This window comes from Malus domestica, chromosome 03, assembly GCF_042453785.1.
Source record: "Malus domestica chromosome 03, GDT2T_hap1".
Lineage (NCBI taxonomy): Eukaryota > Viridiplantae > Streptophyta > Magnoliopsida > Rosales > Rosaceae > Malus > Malus domestica.
The window spans coordinates 23712501-23738024 of NC_091663.1; the positions used below are offsets into that span (position 1 = coordinate 23712501).

At 38.2% G+C, this 25524-nt stretch overlaps 3 protein-coding genes and 1 pseudogene across 3 annotated transcripts; 3 read left to right on the forward strand and 1 right to left on the reverse strand.

Moving 5' to 3' along the window:
- Nucleotides 1-48: 48 nt before the first annotated feature.
- LOC139194075 (putative receptor-like protein kinase At3g47110) lies at nucleotides 49-8192 on the forward strand. Its single transcript, XM_070818343.1, has 2 exons — nucleotides 49-397; nucleotides 7702-8192. Exons 1-2 carry the CDS (start codon nucleotides 118-120, stop codon nucleotides 8070-8072), a joined length of 651 nt encoding a protein of 216 aa, XP_070674444.1. The 5' UTR covers nucleotides 49-117; the 3' UTR covers nucleotides 8073-8192.
- On the reverse strand, nucleotides 7080-25493 carry LOC103407767 (inactive beta-amylase 4, chloroplastic-like; annotated as a pseudogene).
- On the forward strand, nucleotides 12064-14840 carry LOC139194073 (receptor-like protein kinase). Its single transcript, XM_070818341.1, has 4 exons — nucleotides 12064-12848; nucleotides 13021-13092; nucleotides 13643-14002; nucleotides 14098-14840. Exons 1-4 carry the CDS (start codon nucleotides 12284-12286, stop codon nucleotides 14838-14840), a joined length of 1740 nt encoding a protein of 579 aa, XP_070674442.1. The 5' UTR covers nucleotides 12064-12283.
- LOC139194074 (receptor kinase-like protein Xa21) lies at nucleotides 14575-16744 on the forward strand. Its single transcript, XM_070818342.1, has 2 exons — nucleotides 14575-16098; nucleotides 16194-16744. Exons 1-2 carry the CDS (start codon nucleotides 15102-15104, stop codon nucleotides 16562-16564), a joined length of 1368 nt encoding a protein of 455 aa, XP_070674443.1. The 5' UTR covers nucleotides 14575-15101; the 3' UTR covers nucleotides 16565-16744.
- Nucleotides 25494-25524: the final 31 nt, after the last annotated feature.

The following is a 25524-nucleotide window of genomic DNA, read 5'->3' on the forward strand; positions in this document are numbered from 1 at the left end:
ACACATAAAATTTAGAGTTGTTTATTCTAAATTTTTCTCAACATCCGTCACCGGAATCTTATTAAAATCATAAGTTGCTGCGATGAACTTGATTTCAAAGCCTTGATACTTCAATTGATGCCAAATGGAAGCCTCGAAAAGTGGTTGTATTCTCCAAACCACTCCATGAATATCCTGCAGAGGTTGGACATAACGAAAGATGTTGCATTGGCACTAGAATATCTTCATCATGGTTACTCGATACCTGTCGTTCATTGTGATGTGAAACCAAGCAATGTACTACTAGATGATGATATGGTTGCACATGTTGCTGATTTTGGCATTGCAAGACTCATCGGCGGTGGAGACTCGATGACAGAAACCATGACCCTAGCCACAGTTGGATATATGGCTCCAGGTGATGTATTTTTTTAATCTTGTTAGGAGTTATAATTTTCTTTTTATCATATATAACTAAATTCACATACAAATTTTGCAGAGTTTGGGATGGAAGGAATCGTTTCAACGAGAGGGGATGTGTACAATTTTGGTATTGTACTCATGGAGACATTCACAAAAAGGAAGCCAACGGATGAGATGTTTGTTGAGGAAATGAATTTAAGGCAATGGATTGCAGATTCATTATTTCCAGATGCTGCTATAGATGAAGTTGTGGGTGCCAATATACTTGGGACGGAGGAAGATGGTGATTTCATGAGAAGAAGGGATTGCTTATCATCCGTTATGAGATTAGCTTTAGCTTGCTCTGCAGCATTGCTAAAAGAAAGGATTAACATGAAAGATGCCGTAGTCACACTCAATAAAATCAAGGCTAAGTATTTGAAGGACTGTGTGTTGGTGTATAATCCTTTAGCTGAAGCTTGGCAGCAAGAATCATATTTCTATGTGTTGTTTCAGTTTGAATGTGAGCCTTTGGATCATAGTCCACATGGCATTTCAATCTTGTATCTAGCCTAAGTAATAGAATAAGCCAAGTGGCATCATCTCATAGGATGATACCAATGAATGGCTAAGATTGCATTGTATGTTGAAGAGTGAAGGATCTCCCTTCCCTTCCTCATAAACGGTTAGATTGTATTATGCAGGATATGAAAAATGAAAGTTGAAGAGACATTTTGCAGCTTCTTCTCTCTCGGAAACTCTTTCTATCTTTGAAGACAACCTCCATTAAAACACATACTAAAACTACACACACAAACACTAACATGGCCTCAGAGCCAGGTTTCATCATCTAATCTGGGCGTGAAATCTGTGTGATTGAGCTACATCTTTGAGCTTCAATCGAATCTGGAAAGTGTGCTTTCGTGTATCCAAGTCTCATATGGCTGGGTCCGGAAATGTCGAGCTTAGAGCTCCCGTCTTCAATGGAGAGAACTATGAATTTTGGAGGATTCGTATGACAACTATACTGAAATCGTATGGTTTATGGGAGCTGGTAGAAAATGGGTTTGAACCACCAGATCCGAAGTCTGAGAAAGCTGTGGTCGATGAGACGAAGAAGGAGACGCAGGATGGAGTGTCGTTCAGTGAGATCCTGATGAAGGATGCTCGTGCGCTTGGAATGATACAAGGTGCAGTATCGAATCAGATCTTTCCCAGAATCGTGAATGAAGAGACATCCAAAAGAACTTGGGATGCTCTAAAGGGTGAATTCCGAGGAGATAAACAAGTAAGAAATGTAAAATTGCAAGGTTTACGTAGAGATTTTGAATATACTCGTATGAAGGACAGTGAATCATTATCTGTGTAACTCTCTAGATTGTTTGATATCATTAACCAAATGAAAAGTTATGGAGAAGAACTATCTAGGGAGAGAATTGTGCAGAAATTACTTATTAGTCTACCGAAAACATATGATGCAATTTGTTCTGTAATTGAGTATTCTAGAGATCTTGAAATTATTGAGGTCCAAGAGGTTGTAGCTTCTCTGAAAGGATTTGAACAGAGGCTTGATCTACATACTGAGTCTTCGACTGAGAGGGCATTTGCAAGTTTAAATATAGCATCTAAGGGTGTCAAAAGTGGTGGATTTTCTGGGAATCAAAGGTCTCAAGAGAGTTGGAAGTCAAGGGGAAAGAATTGGGATCACAAACCAAATTATCCTCAGAGACAGAGCAATACTCAAAGGAATTGGGATCACAAACCAAATTATCCTCAGAGACAGAACAATATTCAAAGGAATTGGGATCATAGGCCTAATTATGTCCAGAAGCAAAACAATGCTCAAGGTGATTGTAAGTGGTGTGACAGGTTGCACTATGGGAAGTGCTGGTATGAAGGTAAACCAAAGTGCACAGGCTGTGGTAAGCCAGGTCATTCTATGAGAGATTGTCATGAGAATAGGGGCGTGCAGAAAGTTAATTATGTGAAGCAAATGGGAGAAACAGGATCACTGTTTTATGCCTGCAATGCAGTGACTGATGTGAAAGTCAATAACTCATGGTACATTGATAGTGGTTGTAGTAACCACATGACAGGAGATGAGAGATTATTGGTCAATGTTCAAAGAGGTTTGACATCCAAAGTGAAGATGGGAACTGGAGAAATCTGTGAAGTGGCAGGAAAGGGAACTTTGGTGATTGAAACTAAATTGGGAAGAAAACATATACAAGAAGTAATGCTTGTTCCCGGACTTGAGGAAAATCTTCTAAGTGTAGGGCAAATGATGGAAAATGGTTATTATTTGTTGTTTGGAGGTGATGTAGTGAATATTTTTTATGGATGGTCACTGGATAACTTAGTAGTGAGGGTACATATGACCAACAATCGATGTTTTCCTTTGACAATGTTGCCTGCAACACAGTATGCACTAAGGGCAGGTATCACTCATTGTTCTCAAATATGGCATAAGAGGTTGGGTCATTTGAATGAGAGAAGTCTCAAGGTACTTGAAGAACAGGAGTTGGTGCATGGATTACCTAAATTAGAAATGTCCCAAAGTGTGTGTGAAGGTTGCATGTTGGGTAAACAACACAGAGACTCATTCCCTTCCCAATCAACTTGGAAAGCTAAAGATCCACTAGAGTTGATTCATACTGATCTCTGTGGTCCAATGCAAGTAGAGTCTCATTCTGGAAACAAATATTTTTTGTTGTTTACAAATGACTGCACAAGGATGTCATGGGTGTATTTTTTGAGAAACAAGTCTGATGTGTTTGAATGTTTCAGAAAGTTCAAGGCAATGACTGAGTTACAATGTGGATATAAGGTTAAATGTCTCAGGAGTGATCGAGGGGGAGAATTCCTTTCTGCAGAGTTTGACAAATACTGTAATGGACAAGGAATTCAGAGACAATTGATTATGGCTACACTCCTCAACAGAATGGAGTGTCCGAAAGAAAGAATAGGACTGTGGTGGAGATGGCAAAGTCAATGCTACATGAAAAAAACCTTCCATATGCATTTTGGGCAGAAGCAGTGAATATTGTAGTCTATTTGATCAATAGGTGTCCTACTAAAGCTTTGAAGAAGTCAACCCCATTTGAAGCTTACAGTGGCAGAAAACCTGGAATAGCTCATTTGAAGATATTTGGCTCACTGTGCTATGTGCATATCCCTTCCAATCTCCGACATAAGTTGGAAGAAAACAGTCACAAGTGTATCTTTGTAGGATATGGTTCAAGTGAGAAGGGCTACAGGTTGTTTGATCCCATTTCAAGGAAGATTGTTCTCTCAAGGGATGTCACATTTGATGAGAGTAAATCTTGGGATTGGAACTGCAATATAGATACTGGAGTGACATTTCCAGTTATCACTGAACATAAGAATGCTGATGAAATCTGTGAAGTTGATGACAATTCTCAGTTTGAAGAATACAATGTTTCTCAAAGTGAGAATGTGCTTGAGAGATCTCCAACTTATGATGATACACCGAAGAAATGGAGAAGTATCAATGAAATCATGGCTCAATGCAACATGTGTGTTATTGAACCAGAAAGGTATGAGGATGCAGCCAAAGATGATTCATGGAGGAGTGCAATGAAAACTGAATTGGACATGATTGAGAAGAACAACACATGGCAGCTTGTTGAAAGACCATATGACAAGCCTGTTGTTGGTGTTAGATGGGTTTATAAGACCAAACTTAATCTGGATGGCACCGTGCAGAAGAATAAAGCTCGGCTGGTGGCTAAAGGCTATTCACAAAAGCCCGGAATCGATTATAATGAAACCTTTGCCCCTGTGGCAAGGTTGGATACAATTAGAACTTTAATTGCCCTTGCTGCACAGAAGAAATGGAACTTGTATCAATTAGATGTAAAGTCTGCATTTCTCAATGGGGTACTGAAAGAAGAAGTGTATGTTGAGCAACCTCAAGGTTTTGTGAAGGAAAGTGAAGAAACAAAGGTGTACAAGTTGAACAAGGCTCTATATGGCTTGAAACAAGCACCAAGAGCCTGGTATGATGAGATTAATGCATACTTCAATAATGCAGGGTTTGAGAAGAGTTCAAGTGAAGCAACTTTGTATGTTAGGACAAGTAAGGACTCAGGTATCATTATTGTCTCTCTATATGTAAATGACATTGTATATACTGGTAGCAGTCCACAAATGCTTGAAGAATTCAGAAATGACATGATGAAACACTATGAGATGACTGACTTGGGCTTATTACATCATTTTCTTGGAATGGGTGTGCTACAATCTGAGAACAGCATTTTTATACACCAAAAGAAATATGCACATAAACTAATTGAGAAGTTTGGTCTGAAAGAATGCAAGTCAGTTGCTACTCCACTTGCAATGAATGAGAGGTTGAGCAAAGTTGATGGAAGTGAACCTGCGGATTAAGGAGAATATAGGCAGCTTGTTGGAAGTCTGCTCTATTTAACTGCAACTAGACCTGATGTGATGTTTGCAGCAAGTATGTTGGCAAGATTTATGCATAATCCCACTAAGAAACATATGGGAACAGCTAAGAGGGTACTAAGATACATCCAGGGAACAATCGATTTTGGTATTGTCTTTGAAAGGGGAAAAGCTACTACCCTAATCGGCTACTGTGATAGTGATTGGGCTGGAAGTGAGGATGATATGAGAAGTACTTCAGGGTATGCATTCACACTAGGATCGGGTATGTTCTCATGGGCTTCAATCAAACAAAACACTGTGGCACTGTCTACTGTAGAAGCAGAATATGTCAGTGCAGCAGAGGCTACATCACAAGCAAAGTGGCTGAGATTTGTTCTAGAAGACTTTGGAGAAGAACAAGTGGAAGGAACTCAGATTTTGTGTGATAATACATCAGCCATTGCTATGGCAAAGAATCCAGTCTTTCATCAAAAGACAAGACACATCAACAGGAAGTTCCACTTCATCCGAGAAGCAATTCAAGCCAAAGAGATTGAGTTAGTGTACTGCAGGACAGAGGAGCAGATTGCAGATATACTTACTAAGGCCTTACCTAAAGATCGATTTGTGTATCTAAGGGAGCTACTTGGAGTTAAATCAGCCAAAGGATTAGAAGGGAGTGTTGGTGTATAATCCTTTAGCTGAAGCTTGGCAGCAAGAATCATATTTCTATGTGTTGTTTCAGTTTGAATGTGAGCCTTTGGATCATAGTCCACATGGCATTTCAATCTTGTATCTAGCCTAAGTAATAGAATAAGCCAAGTGGCATCATCTCATAGGATGATACCAATGAATGGCTAAGATTGCATTGTATGTTGAAGAGTGAAGGATCTCCCTTCCCTTCCTCATAAACGGTTAGATTGTATTATGCAGGATATGAAAAATGAAAGTTGAAGAGACATTTTGCAGCTTCTTCTCTCTCGGAAACTCTTTCTATCTTTGAAGACAACCTCCATTAAAACACATACTAAAACTACACACACAAACACTAACACTGTGGAGGAGTGAATTCTTAGTTCTTCGTTCTCTATATTTTCGGATCCATTTTCTTATTGTTATTTTCAATCTTCAAAAACTACATTATTTTCTTATAGTGAATGATACGAAAATATGACGATATTCGTAAAATTGAATTGTCGTACCTGTATTTGACAAGGCAATGAGACCAGTAGTACCAAGATTGCAATTCCAGTTAATCTTCCTATATTTTGGTGGTATAAAGCATACACTTCCAGGTCAAGAAGACAGGTCATCGGAGCACAACGTTATTTCAGTCAATATATCAGGAAGTGACAAACTTCTAAACTTCTACACATGCCCTTGACAAAAAAATATAGGGCAGTGAGGCTGCAACTCTAGATCAATAAATTTACTATTTCAGTTGAGTTTTTTGGCTGCTTCACCAATTTGTGCTCATCTTTTTAACAAAAGGAACGAAGTTACTCCAGTTTTCAGCCCTAAAGATCTTATCATTCATTCTGAAATATATAAATGATCTTACAACTTCGGTCTGGGAATGGTAATAGTGAGCATGTATTTGCCATAAACCAACGGGCAAGAGAAAACCAGATGCATGAACACGCAACACAAAATGGGAAAAAGAAGAAATGTTTAACTAACACTATCAAAAGCCATGTGTTTCTAGTTATAAGACATTTGCAATATCCAATATATGTCTAATAGAAATAAATGGTAGCTGAAATTTGCTTTTGTTCTTGAGTTGAGGAAGAACTTACCCTGTCAAATCCCTCATTAGTATTTCTCCCGATCAAATGTACCCTTTCTTTAAAACACTCCATATCTGGTGCAAATCGAATCATGTTAGACTACATTGGAAATGTATAATATGATATATACCCAATAAACAAAGCATAAGGCCAGACATTTTATCGAAGAAACCAATTGACTGATAGAATTGTAGACAGCAAAAGCCACCACTAGGCACTACCACCACCCACCGGTGTAAATGGACAGACCATGCCAATCTAAAGTAGTACGACACTAATATACAGTATAGTGATGCAATTCTATTTTTGTTGTTTAGTAATATCAAATTATCAATTGTATTCCAAATTTCAATAAAACAGAAAAATGGTTATTGATCAACTTGTCATATGTTTCTTCTTTATTAGCTAGGCAAGACAACCCAATTAAAACTAAAGATTTACCTCAGAATGAATTATAAGATACTAAAAGAAGCCTAAAAACAGATCAATAATACCCAGTATCTGTAATACTGAAAAAGCTCATATTGGCCCGTTCCAAGCCCATGTTGAACCTAGAGACCCTGCACGACCTGCTGTGGCAAGCACAGCTGCATGGGCTAGCCCTACCTTACTTAAAAGCTTGAATTATACAGATAAAATTTCTAAAGTTAAAAAAAGTACCAACAAAGCAACAAGCTAAGGAAGCATTTTTAATTAACAGGCCCCGTACCTGTTGGAGTAATCCTTCTGGACTGCAAACATAGGATGCCGGGTTATCACCATCCATCATTTCTAAGCAGCTGCAATAAAATATTTATTACATGGACAAGGTAGAATAGATACATTTGAAATCAAGCGAACGTGTAAGCAACCCTAATTATCAGGTTGGACAACAAACAAAATTCCAGTCAGAACCTTAAAACTTGGAATCATGCAAAGGAGCTCCATGACGAGACAAAATTGAAGCAACAGGATCATAAGTTCATAACCATCTCTAAGAGCACTGTTGTAGTATCAAGCTGTAAGTTCAGGAGGGTGTGCTCTTATCTGGTACCACCAATTTTAGCTGCCCATAGAATAGACGTTTGCTTCTATTCTTGATATTTTTGTCATATATAACTAAATTCACATACAAATTTTGCAGAGTTTGGGATGGAAGGAAGCGTTTCGACAAGAGGGGATGTGTATAGTTTTGGTATTGTACTCATGGAGACATTCACAAATACGAAGCCAACAGACGAGATGTTTGTTGGGGAAATGGATTTAAAGCAATGGATTGCAGATTCATTATTTCCAGATGCTGCAATAGGTGAAGTTGTGGATGCCAATATACTTGGGGCGGAGGAAGATGGTGATTTCGTGAGCAGGAGGGATTGCTTATCATCCGTTATGAGATTAGCTTTAGCTTGCTCTGCAGCATTGCCGAGAGAGAGGATTAACATGAAAGATGCCGCAATCACACTCACCAAAATCAAGACTAAGTATTTGAAGGACTGTGAAGGAGTGAACTCTTAGTTCTTTTTGTTCTCTATATTTTCGGATCCATTTTCTTATTGTTGTTTTCAATCTGCAAAGACTACATTATTTTCTCATAGTGACAGATATGACAATATGACGATATTCCTAAAATTGAAATGCAAGAACGCCTGTCATGGGAACACAAAGTTATTTCAATCAACATATCAGGAAGTTATTTCGGTCAACATAGTCATGGCTACCTTGTAGCGCTAGCCAAGGAAAATTAGTTCCGAAACATTGTCGAAAATATTATTGAATTCATAAAATTAAAAGAAAACTAAGTTTAAAAATGCCTAAAAAAATCTTGCTTTGCCGCTGCCTTCTTCCCTCCGTCTCTGCTTCTTTGATTAGTTCTCTTTTTCTTCTTTTTGCTCTTCTGTTTTCATTTCCCTTTTTCATAACTGATGACGACTTAAAAGCCCATTTATTGAAAACATTAGAAGACAAGAAACGGAAGAAACCTTTTAACTCCTTGCCAGCGTTTAGACACCTTGATCAAAGCTTAAAAGAATAGAACGCCTAAATCACACTCAAGTTGGTCTACTTGCTACAGCGAGGCCTCCATATTGTCCTTGTCTACCCTGCTAGATTCCAGCTCGAAATTTCATCGTCAAAGTGATATATCATCTTCAAAGTGATATATCAACCAAATTTGAAAGTACCCAAATCTCCATTGCAATTAATGAGAATTAAGGATAAAAAATGCCTAATTCATGCTTCCACCGCAAACCAACAAACTGGAGAGTGTAATAGAAATATGGATTTTCACCCCTATTCAATTTTGATAAGCTGCAGTACACCAGCTTGCTCCTGGAAATTGGGAGAGAAAAACAACCCTTTCTTCTATCAGTGCAAATACGAGGATAAGGGCATTTGTTTTGTTGAAGCGGTCACATGATGGTCATCCTTTTAGTGTGCAATAAGGAACCTGCTTAAAATTTGAATAATAGGAAATGAGTCTACACAGGGACCCAACTGGGATAAGTCAAAGTAGATTAACAAATGGTAACACAAATAGTCGTCTAAACACCATTTTACCAAACATGATTAGACACCACCAGACTAACATGAAAATCACAGAAAAATAGCTTAATTTTCCATATCATTAATCTAATCTTAAAAACACCAAAACATGTCATTTCTTTCATTTAAATCCAAAATTGCATCTTATAAATTGTAGTTTTCGGAGTACAATAAATGATAAAATATGCGCTCATCAAGTATCATCTTTCCTTTGTTTAGTTCAGAAAAACTAACTAGCTCAGTTTAGATGATTTTCGAATCCGAAAAGTGTTCAACTAGAGCTTGATTATTCGTAAACGTCGTCGAAAACATTTCATCCGGAAGATTTAGTCCTTAAAACACTTCAAAACACTAATTTCATCTCTGCTTTTATATTTGAAGCAATTATATCAAAATTTTCGTCAATTTATGACACACAACACTCTTTAGACGAAATGCTATCTTTTTCTCACCCATATGCCCTTAACTTTACCTCTAGGTTTTTCGCACGATTAATATTCATAGACTAAATTAACACATTTTTCTTAATTTTAAGGCTAAATAGCCAAAATGATCCCTAAGATTTGCATAACTCATCACTTTGGTCCCTGACATTTCAAATCGATAAAAGTGGTCCCTGAGATTGTCCACCATCCATCATTTTGGTTCTTCCGTTAAAAACTTCGTTAAGTGTCCCGGAGCTCTTGACCGGAAGTTTGGGCAATTTTCAAAGCTTCGTAACTCAATCGTTTCTTAATCAAATTCGACCCATAATATATCAAAATGAAGATAGGAAATGTAGAATAAGATTATACCTATTTGGAAACCCAATGGCTGCCGGAGATGGCCGGAAAATAGCCTCAATGTTGATTGGTCCGAGGGAAAACTGGAAAACTCGCTAGAAACTGGGTAAACTTTAAACGTTCATAACTTCTTCAATACTCAACGAAATCAGGTGATTAAAAAACAAAAATCATACTTCTCGACGAGAAGAAGAAAATGGTACATTGTAGACGGCTAAAACACCGTGGTTTGGTCAGAAAATGGCTCGAAAGTGGCTAACTAGAAACCAAGATAGCTACTTTTGAGTCGTTTGGTATAATCTTATTCTACACTTTCCTATCTTCATTTTGATATATTATGGGTCAAATTTGGTTAAGAAACGATTGAGTTACAAAGCTTTAAAAATTGCTCAAACTTCCGACCAAGAGTTCCGGGACACTTAACGGAGTTTTTAACGGAATGATCAAAATGATGGATGGTGGACAATCTTAGGGACCACTTTTATCGATTTGAAATGTTAGGGACTAAAATGATGAGTTATGCAAATCTTAGGGATCATTTTGGCTATTTAGCCTAATTTTAATGGTACTCTATTTGAACGTTTATGGGGCTTGGGTTAAGCCGAGCTAGATATAATAGTTTGGCATGGAATTTGTCATTCAAGTGAGTTAAAATTGTCATTCAGTTTGTTTATTTTTTTGGTCAAATGATAGATTTTATTAGATTAGATTTAGATTAGCCACTGACGGGGTTTGAACCCACATCGTCACTTTTTATTAAAATTGAAAATTGTAAACTTCTTTGGTAACTACTACCTTGAGTTTTCCAAATTTAGCCTTTAGTTTTTAGTTTTCATTATTTTGAAAACTAAAAGTAATTACAGAACAAGTTTTCAGTTTTCAAAATATAAAAGTCTAAAACTAAAAAATAAAAACGAAATAATTATCAAACGACTTCTTAATTATCAAAAAATATAAGAAACTTAATATGCTTTTGTAAGTGCATTGTAGAGATCACAATTCTATGTTGTTTGTTTTGATGGAGTGTGAACTGAAGACTACAATTCCTGGGCATGTCCATCTGTGCGCACAAAATGGATAGCACTCAGTCGGCTAGTAGCACAAATTACCAATATCACCGCCTCAGACCAAAACATCCAAACCACTAGCACCTGCAAGTTGCATCTGGGTTGGGGCGTAGGCCACCTTCAAGTCGTACCTTTGAATTTCTCTGACGTCATTCTCACTGCAGTCACCATTCTTCCTCACCTAGCTAAGCTATCGGCAAAAAAGGCTTGTTTTTAGCTATGTTCTCTAAAATTTGATTTTGATCTCATTTTGCTCACTGTAACTTAAAAGTCATCACTTTTGAAATTCAAAATTCGTTCCACTTTGATTTGTGGACTCTCTCTTCTCGCTTATACTCATAGGTCGCCTCCTGAAACATATGTATGACTCAACATCCAAAAAGACTAAGCTTCATATGCAATAAATTTGGTTATAAATCTCTAGTATGTGTTACCATCCAACAATCGGACAGTATTAAGTTTTAAAAAAAATATTTGACAAAATGAAAAAAATAAAAATAAATGGATTAGCCTGGTGCTCCCAAATCAAACTCACATAAGAAATTAACAGATCTAAGACAATGTGGAGCAAATTTAGAGATTTATAGAGACAATTTTTGAGTTTCAAGAGGCAAAATAAGATTAAAATCGAATTTCATGTGGCAAATTGGAACGAATTTTGAGTTTTTTGGAGTAAAATGACGACTATCGAGCTCCAGGAAGAAAAATAAGATTAAAATGGAGCTCCAGGCATTGCCAAAAATGAATGGTGTTTGTTTGATATACAAAAGTCCAAATCAAAAGTCTTCGTTCGACTAGTCTAGTCGCCGCACTTCGACATAGAAGCCGGGCTTAGACTATTCCTCCCCACCTAGCTAGCTAAGCTATCAGCAAAAAAAAAAATGAATGGTGTGTGTTTGATTGAAAAAAATCCAAGTCACAAGTCTTCTTTCGACTAGTCCAAGTATCCTCACTTCGACTAGTCCAAGTCTCCTCACTTCGACGTAGAAGCCGAACTTAGACTATTCCTCCTCACCTAGAAGCCGAACTTAGACTATTCCTCCTTACCTAGCTAAGCTATCGGCGAAAAATGAATGGTGTGTGTTTGATATGTAAAAAATCCAAATCATAAGTCTTCGTTCGACTAATCTAAGTCTCCTCACTTCGACATAGAAGCCGGGCAAGTCTAAGTCTTGCACAAGGTTTGGTAACACAACTTGTTTCCCTATTTTATGTGAATGTAATGAGTTAAAGTTTTCTATCGAATTAAAGACGAAAGACGAAAGCTAATAGAATTAAGGAGAGTATATATACATTGTGTACATACGAAGGAGAGAAGTCATTTCCTACTGTCAAAATGTTGTCGATGACACACTGCTTGTGTTATATCTATATGATGATTATGGCTAATTACTTAAGTGCAGGTGCATTAGCAATAACTCATACCAATATCAGCACAGATCAGTTTGCGCTTCTTGCCTTCAAAGCTCACATCACTAGTGACCCTCAAAACATCTTGACCGCCAATTGGTCCTCCGCCTCCAATTCCGACATTTGCAACTGGGTTGGCGTTACCTGCGGTGCCCGCCACCAGAGAGTCACAGCCTTAAATCTCTCGTACATGGGTCTTGCCGGGGTTATTCCTCCACATCTAGGCAACCTCTCATTTCTCGTTGAGTTGCGCCTTAAGAATAATAGTTTTCATGGTCCCCTACTGCAAGAACTGTCTCGTTTGCGCCGGTTGAAGGCAATTAACTTTCAAAACAACAACTTTATGGGAACCATTCCTTCGTGGTTTGGGTCCTTCCCTAAACTTCAAACCTTCACATTGGCCCGTAATGGCTTCTCTGGTTTCATACCCGCTGCTATCTTCAACTTATCTGCACTTGAAGCCATTGATCTGAGCAGTAACCAACTATCAGGTATGTACGTAGCACCATTACCAACCACCTAGGCATATAAATTAGTGTTGCTTGCTTCATTACATTTAACATCTTTGTTACATTTTAACATCTATATTATAAAATGTATAACAATCATATCGTTTGTGTTTTTCCCTTCGGCTTTGTTGCCATGCATGCTCCTATTTAACAGGTAGCATACCCAGAGAAATCAGCAACCTAACAATGGTGAAGGGCATATACCTTGACGACAACAAGTTCGAAGGTATTACCGTATACCTTAGGTTTTGTTACACACACACACACACACACACATCTATATATATATATATATATATATATATATATATATAGCTGGGATCTTGTTCAACTGCAGCAAACACACACACACACACACATATATATATATATATATAGCTGGGATCTTGTTCAACTGCAGCAAAAAATGAGATGAGAGGACTATCGTAGGGTTTTGTTACACACACACACACACACACACACACACATCTATATATAGCTGGGATCTTGTTCAACTGCAGCAAACACACACACACACACACACACACACACATATATATATATAGCTGGGATCTTGTTCAACTGCAGCAAAAAATGAGATGAGAGGACTATCATAGGATCGTATATTTACTGTGTAAGACCCTCGTACTCTAGAGCAAAAAAGAAGTCCTATATAGTGAGTACATGGTCCTTAGAATGTATCCCACTTTTGCTACGGTACAATGGGATTCCCACTAAGAAGCTGCTCCTATATATGTATACATGATTTTAACAATATACACGGATTGATTTTATAGAACTTCCGAACGAGATAGGCAGTTTAGGTCAGCTAGAGGAGTTGTTTGTGCAGAGAAATGCCCTAAAAGGCTCTGCTTTTGTGCCTGCCCTCAACATATCTTCTTTGACTACTTTGACTCTATTTTGGAATAACATGAGCGGCAGTCTTCCAGACAATATATGTGAGCATCTTTCGAGTATTCGACGATTTAATTTGGCACAAAACCAGTTTGACGGTCTTATTCCCTCCAAATTGTGGCAATGCAAAGAGCTTCGTGAAATCTCATTAGAGGTTAACAATTTCCATGGAAGCATACCCAAAAGTCTTGGCAATTTGACCTACTTAACCATGATTCATCTTCAAGACAATAATTTAGAAGGTAATTAATTTGGGGGCGTTTTACAATAATTTCGTTTTAGTTTTTAGTTAAATTGAAGTTACAAAGTTAATGCAAACGTGCTGAAATTGCGACAGGTACAATACCGGATGAGATTGGTGATCTTCCACAATTAGAGTTTTTGCGACTGCATATTAATAATCTCAATGGCGTCATCCCATTCAAACTCTTCAATAACTCCATGATAAGAGAAATAGGGCTTTCTTTAAATCAGCTATCAGGTGGCCTCCCAGCAAACATAGGTCTTAACGTTCCAAACCTAGAACTCCTTTATGTAGCCGGAAATAACCTCGTGGCCGGACTACTCCCTAACCTCTCCAATGCTTCCAAACTCAGGCTGCTAGACATGTGTCTAAACTCATTTACCGGGTTTCTTCCTATCACACTCTGTTCCTTGAAAAACCTCGAGTATCTTTCCTTGTTCTCGAACAATTTGACGATTGATGCTTCTACTCCACAAGCAGCAAGCCCCCTCTCTTGCTTGTTTAATCTTAGAAATTTGTCTAAATTATTGTTGTCAGATAATCCACTAAACACCACGATTCCAGCTTCTCGTGGGAATCTCTCCACGTCACTCCAAACTGTTGATTTAAGCAATTCCACCATCAGGGGTAACATTCCCTTTGATATTGGCAACTTGAGCAGCTTGATAGCACTGTACCTGGACAACAATCAGTTGAGCGGAGCAATTCCAACTTCAATACAAGGGCAACAAAATCTCCAAGCTTTGTATTTGAAGGATAACGTACTGCAAGGACTTATCCCGTATGAACTCTGTCAGCTAAACAACCTAGCTGAGTTACGTTTGGACGGCAATTAGCTCTCTGGTTCTATTCCTTCCTGCTTGGGTACTTTGTCAGTAGCTCTAAGAAGTCTATCGTTAGGGTCTAATTTGTTAACTTCTAAAATACCATCTTCCTTTTGGGAACTCAAACATATATTGCACCTAAACTTGTCATCCAATTCTCTAGTGGGACCACTCTTAGAAGACATCGGAAAGTTGAAAGATGTGGTGGAGATTGATTTATCAAATAACCATTTCTCCGGAAACATTCCCGGTAGCATTGGGAGTCTTCAGAATATGATTAATTTGTCCTTGGCAAACAATCATTTAGAAGGCCCTATTCCCAGTTCATTTAAAACCTTGCTAAGCCTAGAATTCTTGGATTTGTCCAACAACAATCTATCTGGAGTGATCCCGAAGTCATTGGAAGCACTTTTGTATCTCAAGCATCTGAATTTGTCTTTCAACAAACTCCAAGGAGAAATTCCAACTGGCGGGCCTTTCGGAAACTTCTCTGCCGATTCATTTGTATCCAACGGTGCGCTCTGCGGTGCTTCCCGACTCCATGTTCCCCTGTGCAAAAATAGAACAAAAGTTAAGCCAAATTGGAGGAAAGCTAAATATATCATCTCAGGGGTCGTACCAGTAATACTCCTAGCGGCCGCTGCATTCATTCTGATACTATGCAACAAAAGGAATGTCGAAGTTGTAAGAGAAACTGCCTCGCTACATCAAGTTCTTTGGAGAAGAGTTTCGCGCCTAGAACTTGTAAATGCGACAAATGGATTTCACGAGAGTAACTTACTAGGCACGGGGGGTTTTGGCTCAGTATACAGAGGAACACTTTCATACGGGATAGACATCGCCGTCAAGGTTTTCAATTTACAGGTAGAAGGGGCATTCAAAAGTTTTGATAGGGAATGTGAAATGCTAAGCAATATCCGTCACCGGAATCTTATTAAAATCATAAGTTGCTGCAATGAACTTGATTTCAAAGCCCTGATACTTCAATTGATGCCTAATGGAAGCCTCGAAAACTGGTTGTATTCTACAAACCACTCCATGACTATCCTGCAAAGGTTAGACATAATGAAAGATGTTGCATTGGCACTAGAATATCTTCATCATGGTTACTCGATACCTATCGTTCATTGTGATGTGAAACCAAGCAATATACTACTAGATGATGATATGGTTGCACATGTTGCTGATTTTGGCATTGCAAGACTCATCGACGGTGGTGATTCAATCACGGAAACCATAACCCTAGCCACAATTGGATATATGGCTCCAGGTGATGTATTTTTTCAACTTTGTAAATGTTTGTCTTAATTATGAGTTATAATTTTCTTTTTATCATATAACTAACTTCACATACAAATTTTGCAGAGTATGGGATGGAAGGAAGCGTTTCAACAAGAGGGGATGTGTATAGTTTTGGTATTGTCCTCATGGAGACATTTACAAGAAGGAAGCCAACAGATGAGATGTTTGTTGGGGAAATGGATTTAAAGCAATGGATTGTAGATTCATTATTTCATGATTCTGCTATAGATGGAGTTGTGGATGCCGATATACTTGGGACAGAGGAAGATGATGATTTTGTGAGCAAAAGGGATTGCTTATCATCTGTTATGAGATTAGCTTTAGCTTGCTCTGCAGCATTGCCAGAAGAAAGGATTAACATGAAAGATGCCGTAGTCACACTCAATAAAATCAAGGCTAAGTATTTGAAGGACTGTGGAGGAGTGAATTCTTAGTTGTTTGTTCTCTATATTTTCGGATCCATTTTCTTATTGTTATTTTCAATCTTCAAAAACTGCATTATTTTCTTATAGTGAATGATACGAAAATATGACGATATTCGTAAAATTGAATTGTCGTACCTGTATTTGACAAGGCAATGAGACCAGTAGTACCAAGATTGCAATTCCAGTTAATCTTCCTATATTTTGGTGGTATAAAGCATACACTTCCAGGTCAAGAACACGGGTCATCGGAGCACAACGTTATTTCAGTCAATATATCAGGAAGTGACAAACTTCTAAACTTCTACACATGCCCTTGACAAAAAAATATAGGGCAGTGAGGCTGCAACTCTAGATCAATAAATTTACTATTTCAGTTGAGTTTTTTGGCTGCTTCACCAATTTGTGCTCATCTTTTTAACAAAAGGAACGAAGTTACTCCAGTTTTCAGCCCTAAAGATCTTATCATTCATTCTGAAATATATAAATGATCTTACAACCTCGGTCTGGGAATGGTAATAGTGAGCATGTATTTGCCATAAACCAACGGGCAAGAGAAAACCAGACGCATGAACACGCAACACAAAATGGGAAAAAGAAGAAATGTTTAACTAACACTATCAAAAGCCATGTGTTTCTAGTTATAAGACATTTGCAATATCCAATATATGTCTAATAGAAATAAATGGTAGCTGAAATTTGCTTTTGTTCTTGAGTTGAGGAAGAACTTACCCTGTCAAATCCCTCATTAGTATTTCTCCCGATCAAATGTACCCTTTCTTTAAAACACTCCATATCTGGTGCAAATCGAATCATGTTAGACTACATTGGAAATGTATAATATGATATATACCCAATAAACAAAGCATAAGGCCTGACATTTTATCGAAGAAACAAATTGACTGATAAAATTGTAGACAGCAGAAGCCACCAGTAGGCACTACCACCACCCACCGGTGTAAATGGACATACCATGCCAATCTAAAGTAGTACGACACTAATATACGGTATAGTGATGCAATTCTATTTTTGTTGTTTAGTAATATCAAATTATATTACATCAAATCTTTATGAAAATGAATCCAGTAATATCAAATTATCAATTGTATTCCAAATTTGAATAAAACAGAAAATGGTTATTGATCAACTTGTCATATGTTTCTTCTTTATTATCTGGGCAAGACAACCCAATTAAAACAAAAGATTTACCTCAGAATGAATTATAAGATACTAAAAGAAGCCTAAAAACAGATCAATAATACCCAATATCTGTAATACTGAAAAAGCTCATATTGGCCCATTCCAAGCCCATGTTGAACCTAGAGACCCTGCACAACCTGCTGTGGCAAGCACAGCTGCATGGGCTAGTCCTACCTAACTTAAAAGCTTGAATTATACAGATAAAATTTCTCAATTAAGTTGAAAAAAAAGTACCAACAAAGCAACAAGCTAAGGAAGCATTATTAATTAACAGGCCCCGTGCTTGTTGGAGTAATCCTTCTAGACAGCAAAAAGATAGGATGCCGGGTTATCACCATCCGTCATTTCTAAGCAGCTGCAATAAAATATTTAGTACGTGAACATGGTAAAATAGATACATTTGAAATCAAGCTAATGTGTAAGCAACCCTAATTATCAGGCTGGACAATGAACAAATTTCCAGTCGGAACCTTAAAACTTGGAATCTTACAAAACATGCAAAGCAGCTCCATGATGAGACAAAATTGAAGCAACAGGATCATAACCATCTCTAAGAGCATTGTTGTATTATCAAACTGTAAGTTCGGTAGGATTGCTCTCATCTGGTACCACCAATTTGTTGGGATTTAAAAGACTTCTCTACTTTGGAGATGTCTATCTCACAAATAAGAATGTAACACAGCGGAAATTGATAGGCAAGAGAAAAAGAATATTCAAGGTAACACTCAAAACTTTTCATATTCTCACACAAACTAATACAAGAGAAATCACTCAAACACTCTTGGAAGCTATGAATGCTTCTTCTACTTATTCTCACTTTAGAGAGCCTTCTTGTCTCTCTTACTTCTTCTTCTTCTTTCTCACTTCTCTTTTCTTCTTCTTATTTCTTACATTACAACACACTCACCTATATTTATAGGCAAGCATAACCAACCATACCAAGTGTGAATACCAAGTGTGAAATCATCCTAGCCATTATTCTTGATTCTCTTAAAGTAGCCCACCAACATAGACTTTGCTTATGAACATAGTGAACACATGCCATATTCATGCTAGAATTGTCTAGCATTTTCAATGCATGCACCGACCATTCTAGAAGCAAGATTACCTTTCAACATCCCCCCTTAATCTTGCTTGTGACGCCGATTGAGTTTCTCAGTCTGATAAAGACTTCTTGCTTGAGTGGCTTAGTGAATATGTCTGCAATTTGGTCTTGAGACTTCACGTATTCCACTTGCACATCCTTTCTTGCAATGCACTCTCTTATGTAGTGATAGCGGGTATTTATGTCCTTGCTCCTGTCATGGAATACTGGATTTTTTGCTAGAGCTATTGCAGACTTATTGTCGACATAGATCTCTGTTGGTTCTTCTTGTGGCATGCTTAATTCTTTCAGTAAGTTTCTCAGCCAAATTACATGACAAACACATGCGGTAGCAGCTACGTATTCAGCTTCACATGTAGATAGTGTGACAATCGATTGCTTCTTCGACATCCATGTGAATGCAGTGTCTCCAATGAAGAACACAAATCCAGTAGTGCTTTTTCTATCATCAGAATCTCCTGCCCAATCACTGTCGCTATATCCAACAAGTTTGTAGTTACTAGAACTTGAATAGAACAAGCCAAAGTTAATAGTACCTTTAAGGTATCGAAGAATTCTTTTGGCAGTCTTCAAGTGTGTAGTTGTGGGATTCTCCATGTAGCGACTGACTAATCCGACGACATAGAGAATGTCTGGTCTTGTGCATGTCAAGTAGCGCAAGCTTCCAACTAGACTCTTGAAAAATGTTGGATCTACACTTTCTCCTTCATCATGCTTGGTTAGTTTGACTCCACACTCCACTGGCGTGCTTATGGGCTTGCAGTCGTGCATTTTGAACTTTTTCAGTATCTCATTTGTGTAGCTTTCTTGGGAGATGAAAATGCCTTCTTCGCTCTGCTTAACTTCAATGCCTAGGTAGTATGCCATTAGCCCGATGTCCGTCATCTCAAATTCTTTGGTCATCACTTTCTTGAACTCTTCAAACATGCTTGGATTACTCCCAGTGAAGATTAGATCATCCACATATAAGCACACAATCAAAATATCTCCATCTTTGACTTTGACGTAAAGAGCATGTTCATGAGGGCACTTGGTGAAGTTGTTTTCTTGGAAGTACTTGTCGATGCGACTATTCCATGCTCTTGGCGCTTGTTTTAACCCATAGAGGGCTTTCTTCAGCTTCAGAATCTTGTCTTCATGCCCTTTGATTTCATAGCCTGATGGTTGCTGAATGTAGACTTTTTCTTCAAGGACTCCATTTAGGAAGGCGGACTTCACATCCATTTGTTGAATCTTCCATTTGTTTTGAGCTGCCAAAGAAATTAGCAATCGTATCGTTTCCAAACGAGCAACAGGTGCAAATACTGCATCATAGTCGATTCCGGCTCTTTGACTATAGCCTTTCGCCACTAGTCTCGCCTTGTATCTTTCGACCTCTCCGTTGGCATTTTTCTTTGTCTTGTACACCCACTTGACTCCGATGGCTTTGTGTCCTTTTGGAAGAACAATGAGTTCCCATGTTTCATTTTTCTCGATTGCTTCGATTTCTTCATCCATTGCTTTCCTCCACTTAGTATCTTGTACTGCTTCTTGGAAGTCGACTGGTTCACAATCAGCAAAGAGACAGAAAAGTGTAGGATTATCAAGTTTTTCAGCTACCTCATAGAGATCTCGTATACTTCTTGTGCGTGGTACTTCTCTTTCATTTAGGCTCCCACTTGATGATGTTGATGCTGGTGAATTGCCATGATTGGTTGATATTGGTGAAGCAGGTGGAGTAGTGGATTCTTGTTGAACCTCTCTTGCTTGCTCCATCGTCCCTTGTTCATTCTCTTCTTCAAATTGAGGAAAGAAATGAAGATCTCCTGCATGCGGGCCAAAATCCCATTCTTCTTCTTCGTCGAACGTCACGTCTCGACTGATCACCGTCTTTCCATTGTTTGGATTATACAACTTGTAGCCTTTTGAATTTGAGTCATAGCCGATGAAGATGAACTTCTCACTTTTGTCGTCGAGTTTGGCTCTCCCCTCGTCTGGTACATGTTCATGGGCTATGCTTCCAAAAACTCTTAGATGAGAGATACCTGGTTTTCTTCCACTCCATGCTTCTTGCGGAGTCTTTCCCCACACACTTCTTGTTGGAGATCGATTGGATAGGTAGACAGCACATGCTACAGCTTCTGCCCATAACTCCTTAGGCAATCTCTTGCTTTTGAGCATACTTCGAGCCATGTCGAGGATAGTTCAATTTTTTCTTTCCGCCACACCATTTTGTTGAGGGGATCTTGGAACTGTCAAAGGTCGACGAATTCCATTGGCTTCACAAAATTCTTGAAATTCCTTTGAAGTGAATTCCCCTCCTCGATCAGATCTCATGGCTTTGATCTTGCAACCAGTCTCTTTTTCTATGGCGGCTTTGAACTTCTTGAATGCTCCAAAGACTTCTGATTTCTGCTTCAAGAAATAAACCCAGGTTTTTCTTGAAAAATCATCAATGAAGAGAAGGAAATAATTATTTTTACCCAAAGAGCTTGGTTTTATAGGACCGCACACATCGGTGTGAATGAGCTCAAGTGGCTTCTGGGCTCTTGTGGTCGACTCCTTTGGAAAGCTTTTCCTGAATTGTTTTCCAAGTAAACATCCTTCACAAACTTGATCAGGGTGACTGATGCACGGTAAGCCTCTCACCATTTACTTCTTGGATAATAACTCCAGTCCCCTAAAGTTAAGATGCCCAAAACGAAGATGCCAAAGCCAAGATATGTCTTTGTAACATATCTTGAGACACTTTGCAACATCGTTTTGAATGTTCATGGAAAACATCCTATTCTTTGACATTTTCGCCTTGGCAATTAATCTTCCTTTGTCATCTCTAAGAAAAAGGATATAATTTTTTGTATGAAAATCATAACCTTTTTCTAAGAGTTGACCCAAACTCAAAATGTTGCTTTTCATATTGGGCACGTAGTAGACATTTGAAATTAATTGGTGACCGCCATTTTCAAGGGGAATAAGGATGTTACCTTTTCCTTTTACGGGTATTTTGGATTCGTCTCCAAAAGAAACATTGCCACTCACTGATTCATTGAGCTCTACGAACACGCTTCTTTTTCCACACATGTGGTTGCTGGCGCCGGTGTCAAGATACCATGTATAATCTTGGTCTCCATCATTGTTCTTGCATGCTAGTAGCACAACGCCATTCTCTTCTTTATCTTCTTTCACATAATTGACCTTCTCATCAAGTCTGTTGTTTGGAGCTCTACATTCCCAAGCATAATGCCCGAACTTTTGACAATTATAGCATTGAACTTGAGATTTTTCATACCTCAAGTTTGAGCATCCTCTCCCACGACCTTTTGTTGAGCTTTCTCCTCTTTCGTAGTTGCTATGGTTGTTGAAGTTCCAACTACGTCCGCGACCTCGGCCACGACTTCTTCCGTACTGGCTTCTCTCGTTGTCGAAGCTTTCTTCTTTCTTCTTTGGCTGAATATGTATCTTAAGGAGCTGCTCATCATTCCCTTGCCTCTTCTTATGTTTCTCTTCATATGCTTGTAGCAAACCCATTAATTGCTCTATACTGATTTCTTCCAAGTCTTTAGTTTCTTCAATTGTCACGACAATGTGCTCGAACTTGGGGTCCAACGAGCGTAGTATCTTCTCCATAATTCTAACATCTTCTAATTTTTCACCGTTTCTTTTTAATTGATTGGAAACGGCTAAAACTCTTGAGAAGTAATTGGAGATTGATTCAGACCCTTTCATTTGTAAAGATTCGAACTCACCTCTTAATACTTGAAGACGAACCTTTTTCACTTGTTCGGCTCCTTTGTAAGAGGTTTGAAGCTTCTCCAATGCTTGCTTGGCGGATGTTGCATTTGAGACCTTCTCAAAACCATTGTCATCTAATGCTTGGTAGATGAGGTAGAGAGCCTTCTTGTCTCTCTTTCTTGAATCTTTCAAACTCTCATTCTGGGGTTGGGACAGAGTAGCTTCATCTTCTGGCTCAGTGTAGCCTTTCTCCACGACTTCCCATACATCATGTGCTCCCAAAAGGGCCTTCATTTTGATACTCCAATTATCGAAGTTGTTGTTGTTGAGCACTGGAACTTGGAAAGCTGCCATAGCGTTGTTAGCCATGGCTTTGATACCACTTTGTTGGGTTTTAAAAAGACTTCTCTACTTTGGAGATGTCTATCTCACAAATAAGAATGTAACACAGCGGAAATTGATAGGCAAGAGAAAAAGAATATTCAAGGTAACACTCAAAACTTTTCTTATTCTCACACAAACTAATACAAGAGAAATCACTCAAACACTCTTGGAAGCTATGAATGCTTCTTCTACTTATTCTCACTTTAGAGAGCCTTCTTGTCTCTCTTACTTCTTCTTCTTCTTTCTCACTTCTCTTTTCTTCTTCTTATTTCTTACATTACAACACACTCACCTATATTTATAGGCAAGCATAACCAACCATACCAAGTGTGAATACCAAGTGTGAAATCATCCTAGTCATTATTCTTGATTCTCTTAAAGTAGCCCACCAACATAGACTTTGCTTATGAACATAATGAACACATGCCATATTCATGCTAGAATTGTCTAGCATTTTCAATGCATGCACCGACCATTCTAGAAGCAAGATTACCTTTCAACACAATTTTAGCTGCCAATAGAATAGAAGTTTGCTTCTATCTTGATATTTCTTCAGAATGTTAGCTGCCTTTGCAAGAATATCATCTGCATGATGGAGCAACCGACCAGTGTGCCATTCCTACAACAAGTCAAGCCACTGTCAGATCTCCTAAGCTCCACATTGTTTTCCAATAAGTTAATATGTTATGCCGAGTATTGCATGATAAAGAACCATACATGATTTAAATTTCCGCTTATACATCCATAATTATCCTTAGTTTACTAACCAGTATATCCTATGATGATTTTTTTCTCTCTAAAAGACAAGCATCAATGGATTTCATTTTTAATCAAATTGCATCTTACTGCAGTTTCTTAAGAACCCATTCCATTTTCATGACTTCATATTAAATCATTAAAACATATCTACTTTTAATCATGTTGCGTAAGAGTATTTAAGCCTCCAGTAGCAAACAGTCTGCAAGTATAACCCCTAGAAGCAAATAGAGTTAGTTCTAAGAAAAGTTCCACTAAAGATTGAAAATATATATTGCAGGTCTATGTTGTTTACAGGTACCTACACAGAAGTGTTTTCAGGCTAAAGAAACAATGTGGTAGTTGGAGGATGAAATACAAACAATGATTTCGTGCGATTTACACTAGGCTTCAGTTATGCAGAAATTTTTCATGGGAAATAATAAAGCAAGCTGCTTCCATCAGCTTCATACAAGGAAAAAACGACCCATAATCAGAAAGAATGCCTTCCCCTCCCTCTTCAAAGAAAGGAACTTCAGATGGACTGTGGTAACAGCCAGCATTTTGTGGTCCCTTCTCTCCCCACTGAGGCTTTCCTTCCTTGTGTCCAGACATCTTTAGGTCGCCCATCCTAAAAGGAACAACGTTGTAAATAGGAAAAGTTCAATGCCAACAAATTTCTGTCACAGAAATGAAAGATTTTGAGCATACATGCATTCGTCATAGCACTGGAATTCACCGATTCCAGGAAACTTCCATCTACCATCACCAAAAGGATGTGAGGATATATGTGCGAGCAATGTAACAATGTTGCATAAGAAATCATTGGACTAGCTTCATACTTGTGGTTCGAGTGTAACAGTAACATACTTAAGTCCACCAGAAGGACCAAGACCAACACTAATTTCTTCTATCATAGTTCCAATTAAGGATTCAAATTTCTTAGCAAAACTTGATAAGAAATCTTCATGACATTGGAGGGCAGTCCGGCTGCAAAAGAGAAGAACATGGTCAACTCCGAGTGTAAGATAATCATCATTGGAAAATCCATTTTGGTCCCAATAATAGATATGCTTATTCTGATCACCAATCTGGGAGGAAAAAAAACAGAAGAGGTCGACTTCTTTATCCAAATTCAGAATTCAAACTGATGGGCGTGTAATGAAGGCCAAACTATAGTTTTTCTGTCACATCCCATTGCAAAGATAAACTTTTTATGCATGTCAAAGCTAAAATCAAGTATGCTAATGGGGAACACAGTACTGTAGCATGTTGATATTATCTGTAGTCGTCCAAATGGGTTATGTTTCTTATGTTGTCACAACAGAGTATGACCGGGTAAATTAAGCATTCCAATACAGCCATGCGCACTTTACGAATAAAAGTCTAAACAGTCCAATGGGATTTTAAAATTGCAGAGAAAACAAACCTCTATGATCCAAAGCGGAAGAGTAACACCCCCGTTTCTGCTAGAAGAAGAGTTAACGTTTGAGTGAAAAGACAAGGCAACATGCAACTTCAAACCTGAGTCAGAAATCAGTTTGAAAAGCTCTTCGTATAGAGACCAATCATATGCAAGAGGAGAGAAACGCTCTACGATTCCCCACCAAACCTTAACTGCAATTCCGTGGACACCTGCCAACTTGAGTGCTTTTGGAGCTACAGTTAAGGCCTTGATTTTGAAACAACAATAAATCGAGCAATATATAAGGAGATTTTGTCTCACTTGAAAGGAAACTAAATTAAAAATAAATAAATTTAGAACCATTTTGAAACATATGTGTATATAACTTGAATTGGGAAGAGATCAAAATAGTTAGCTGCAACCTTGTAGCTA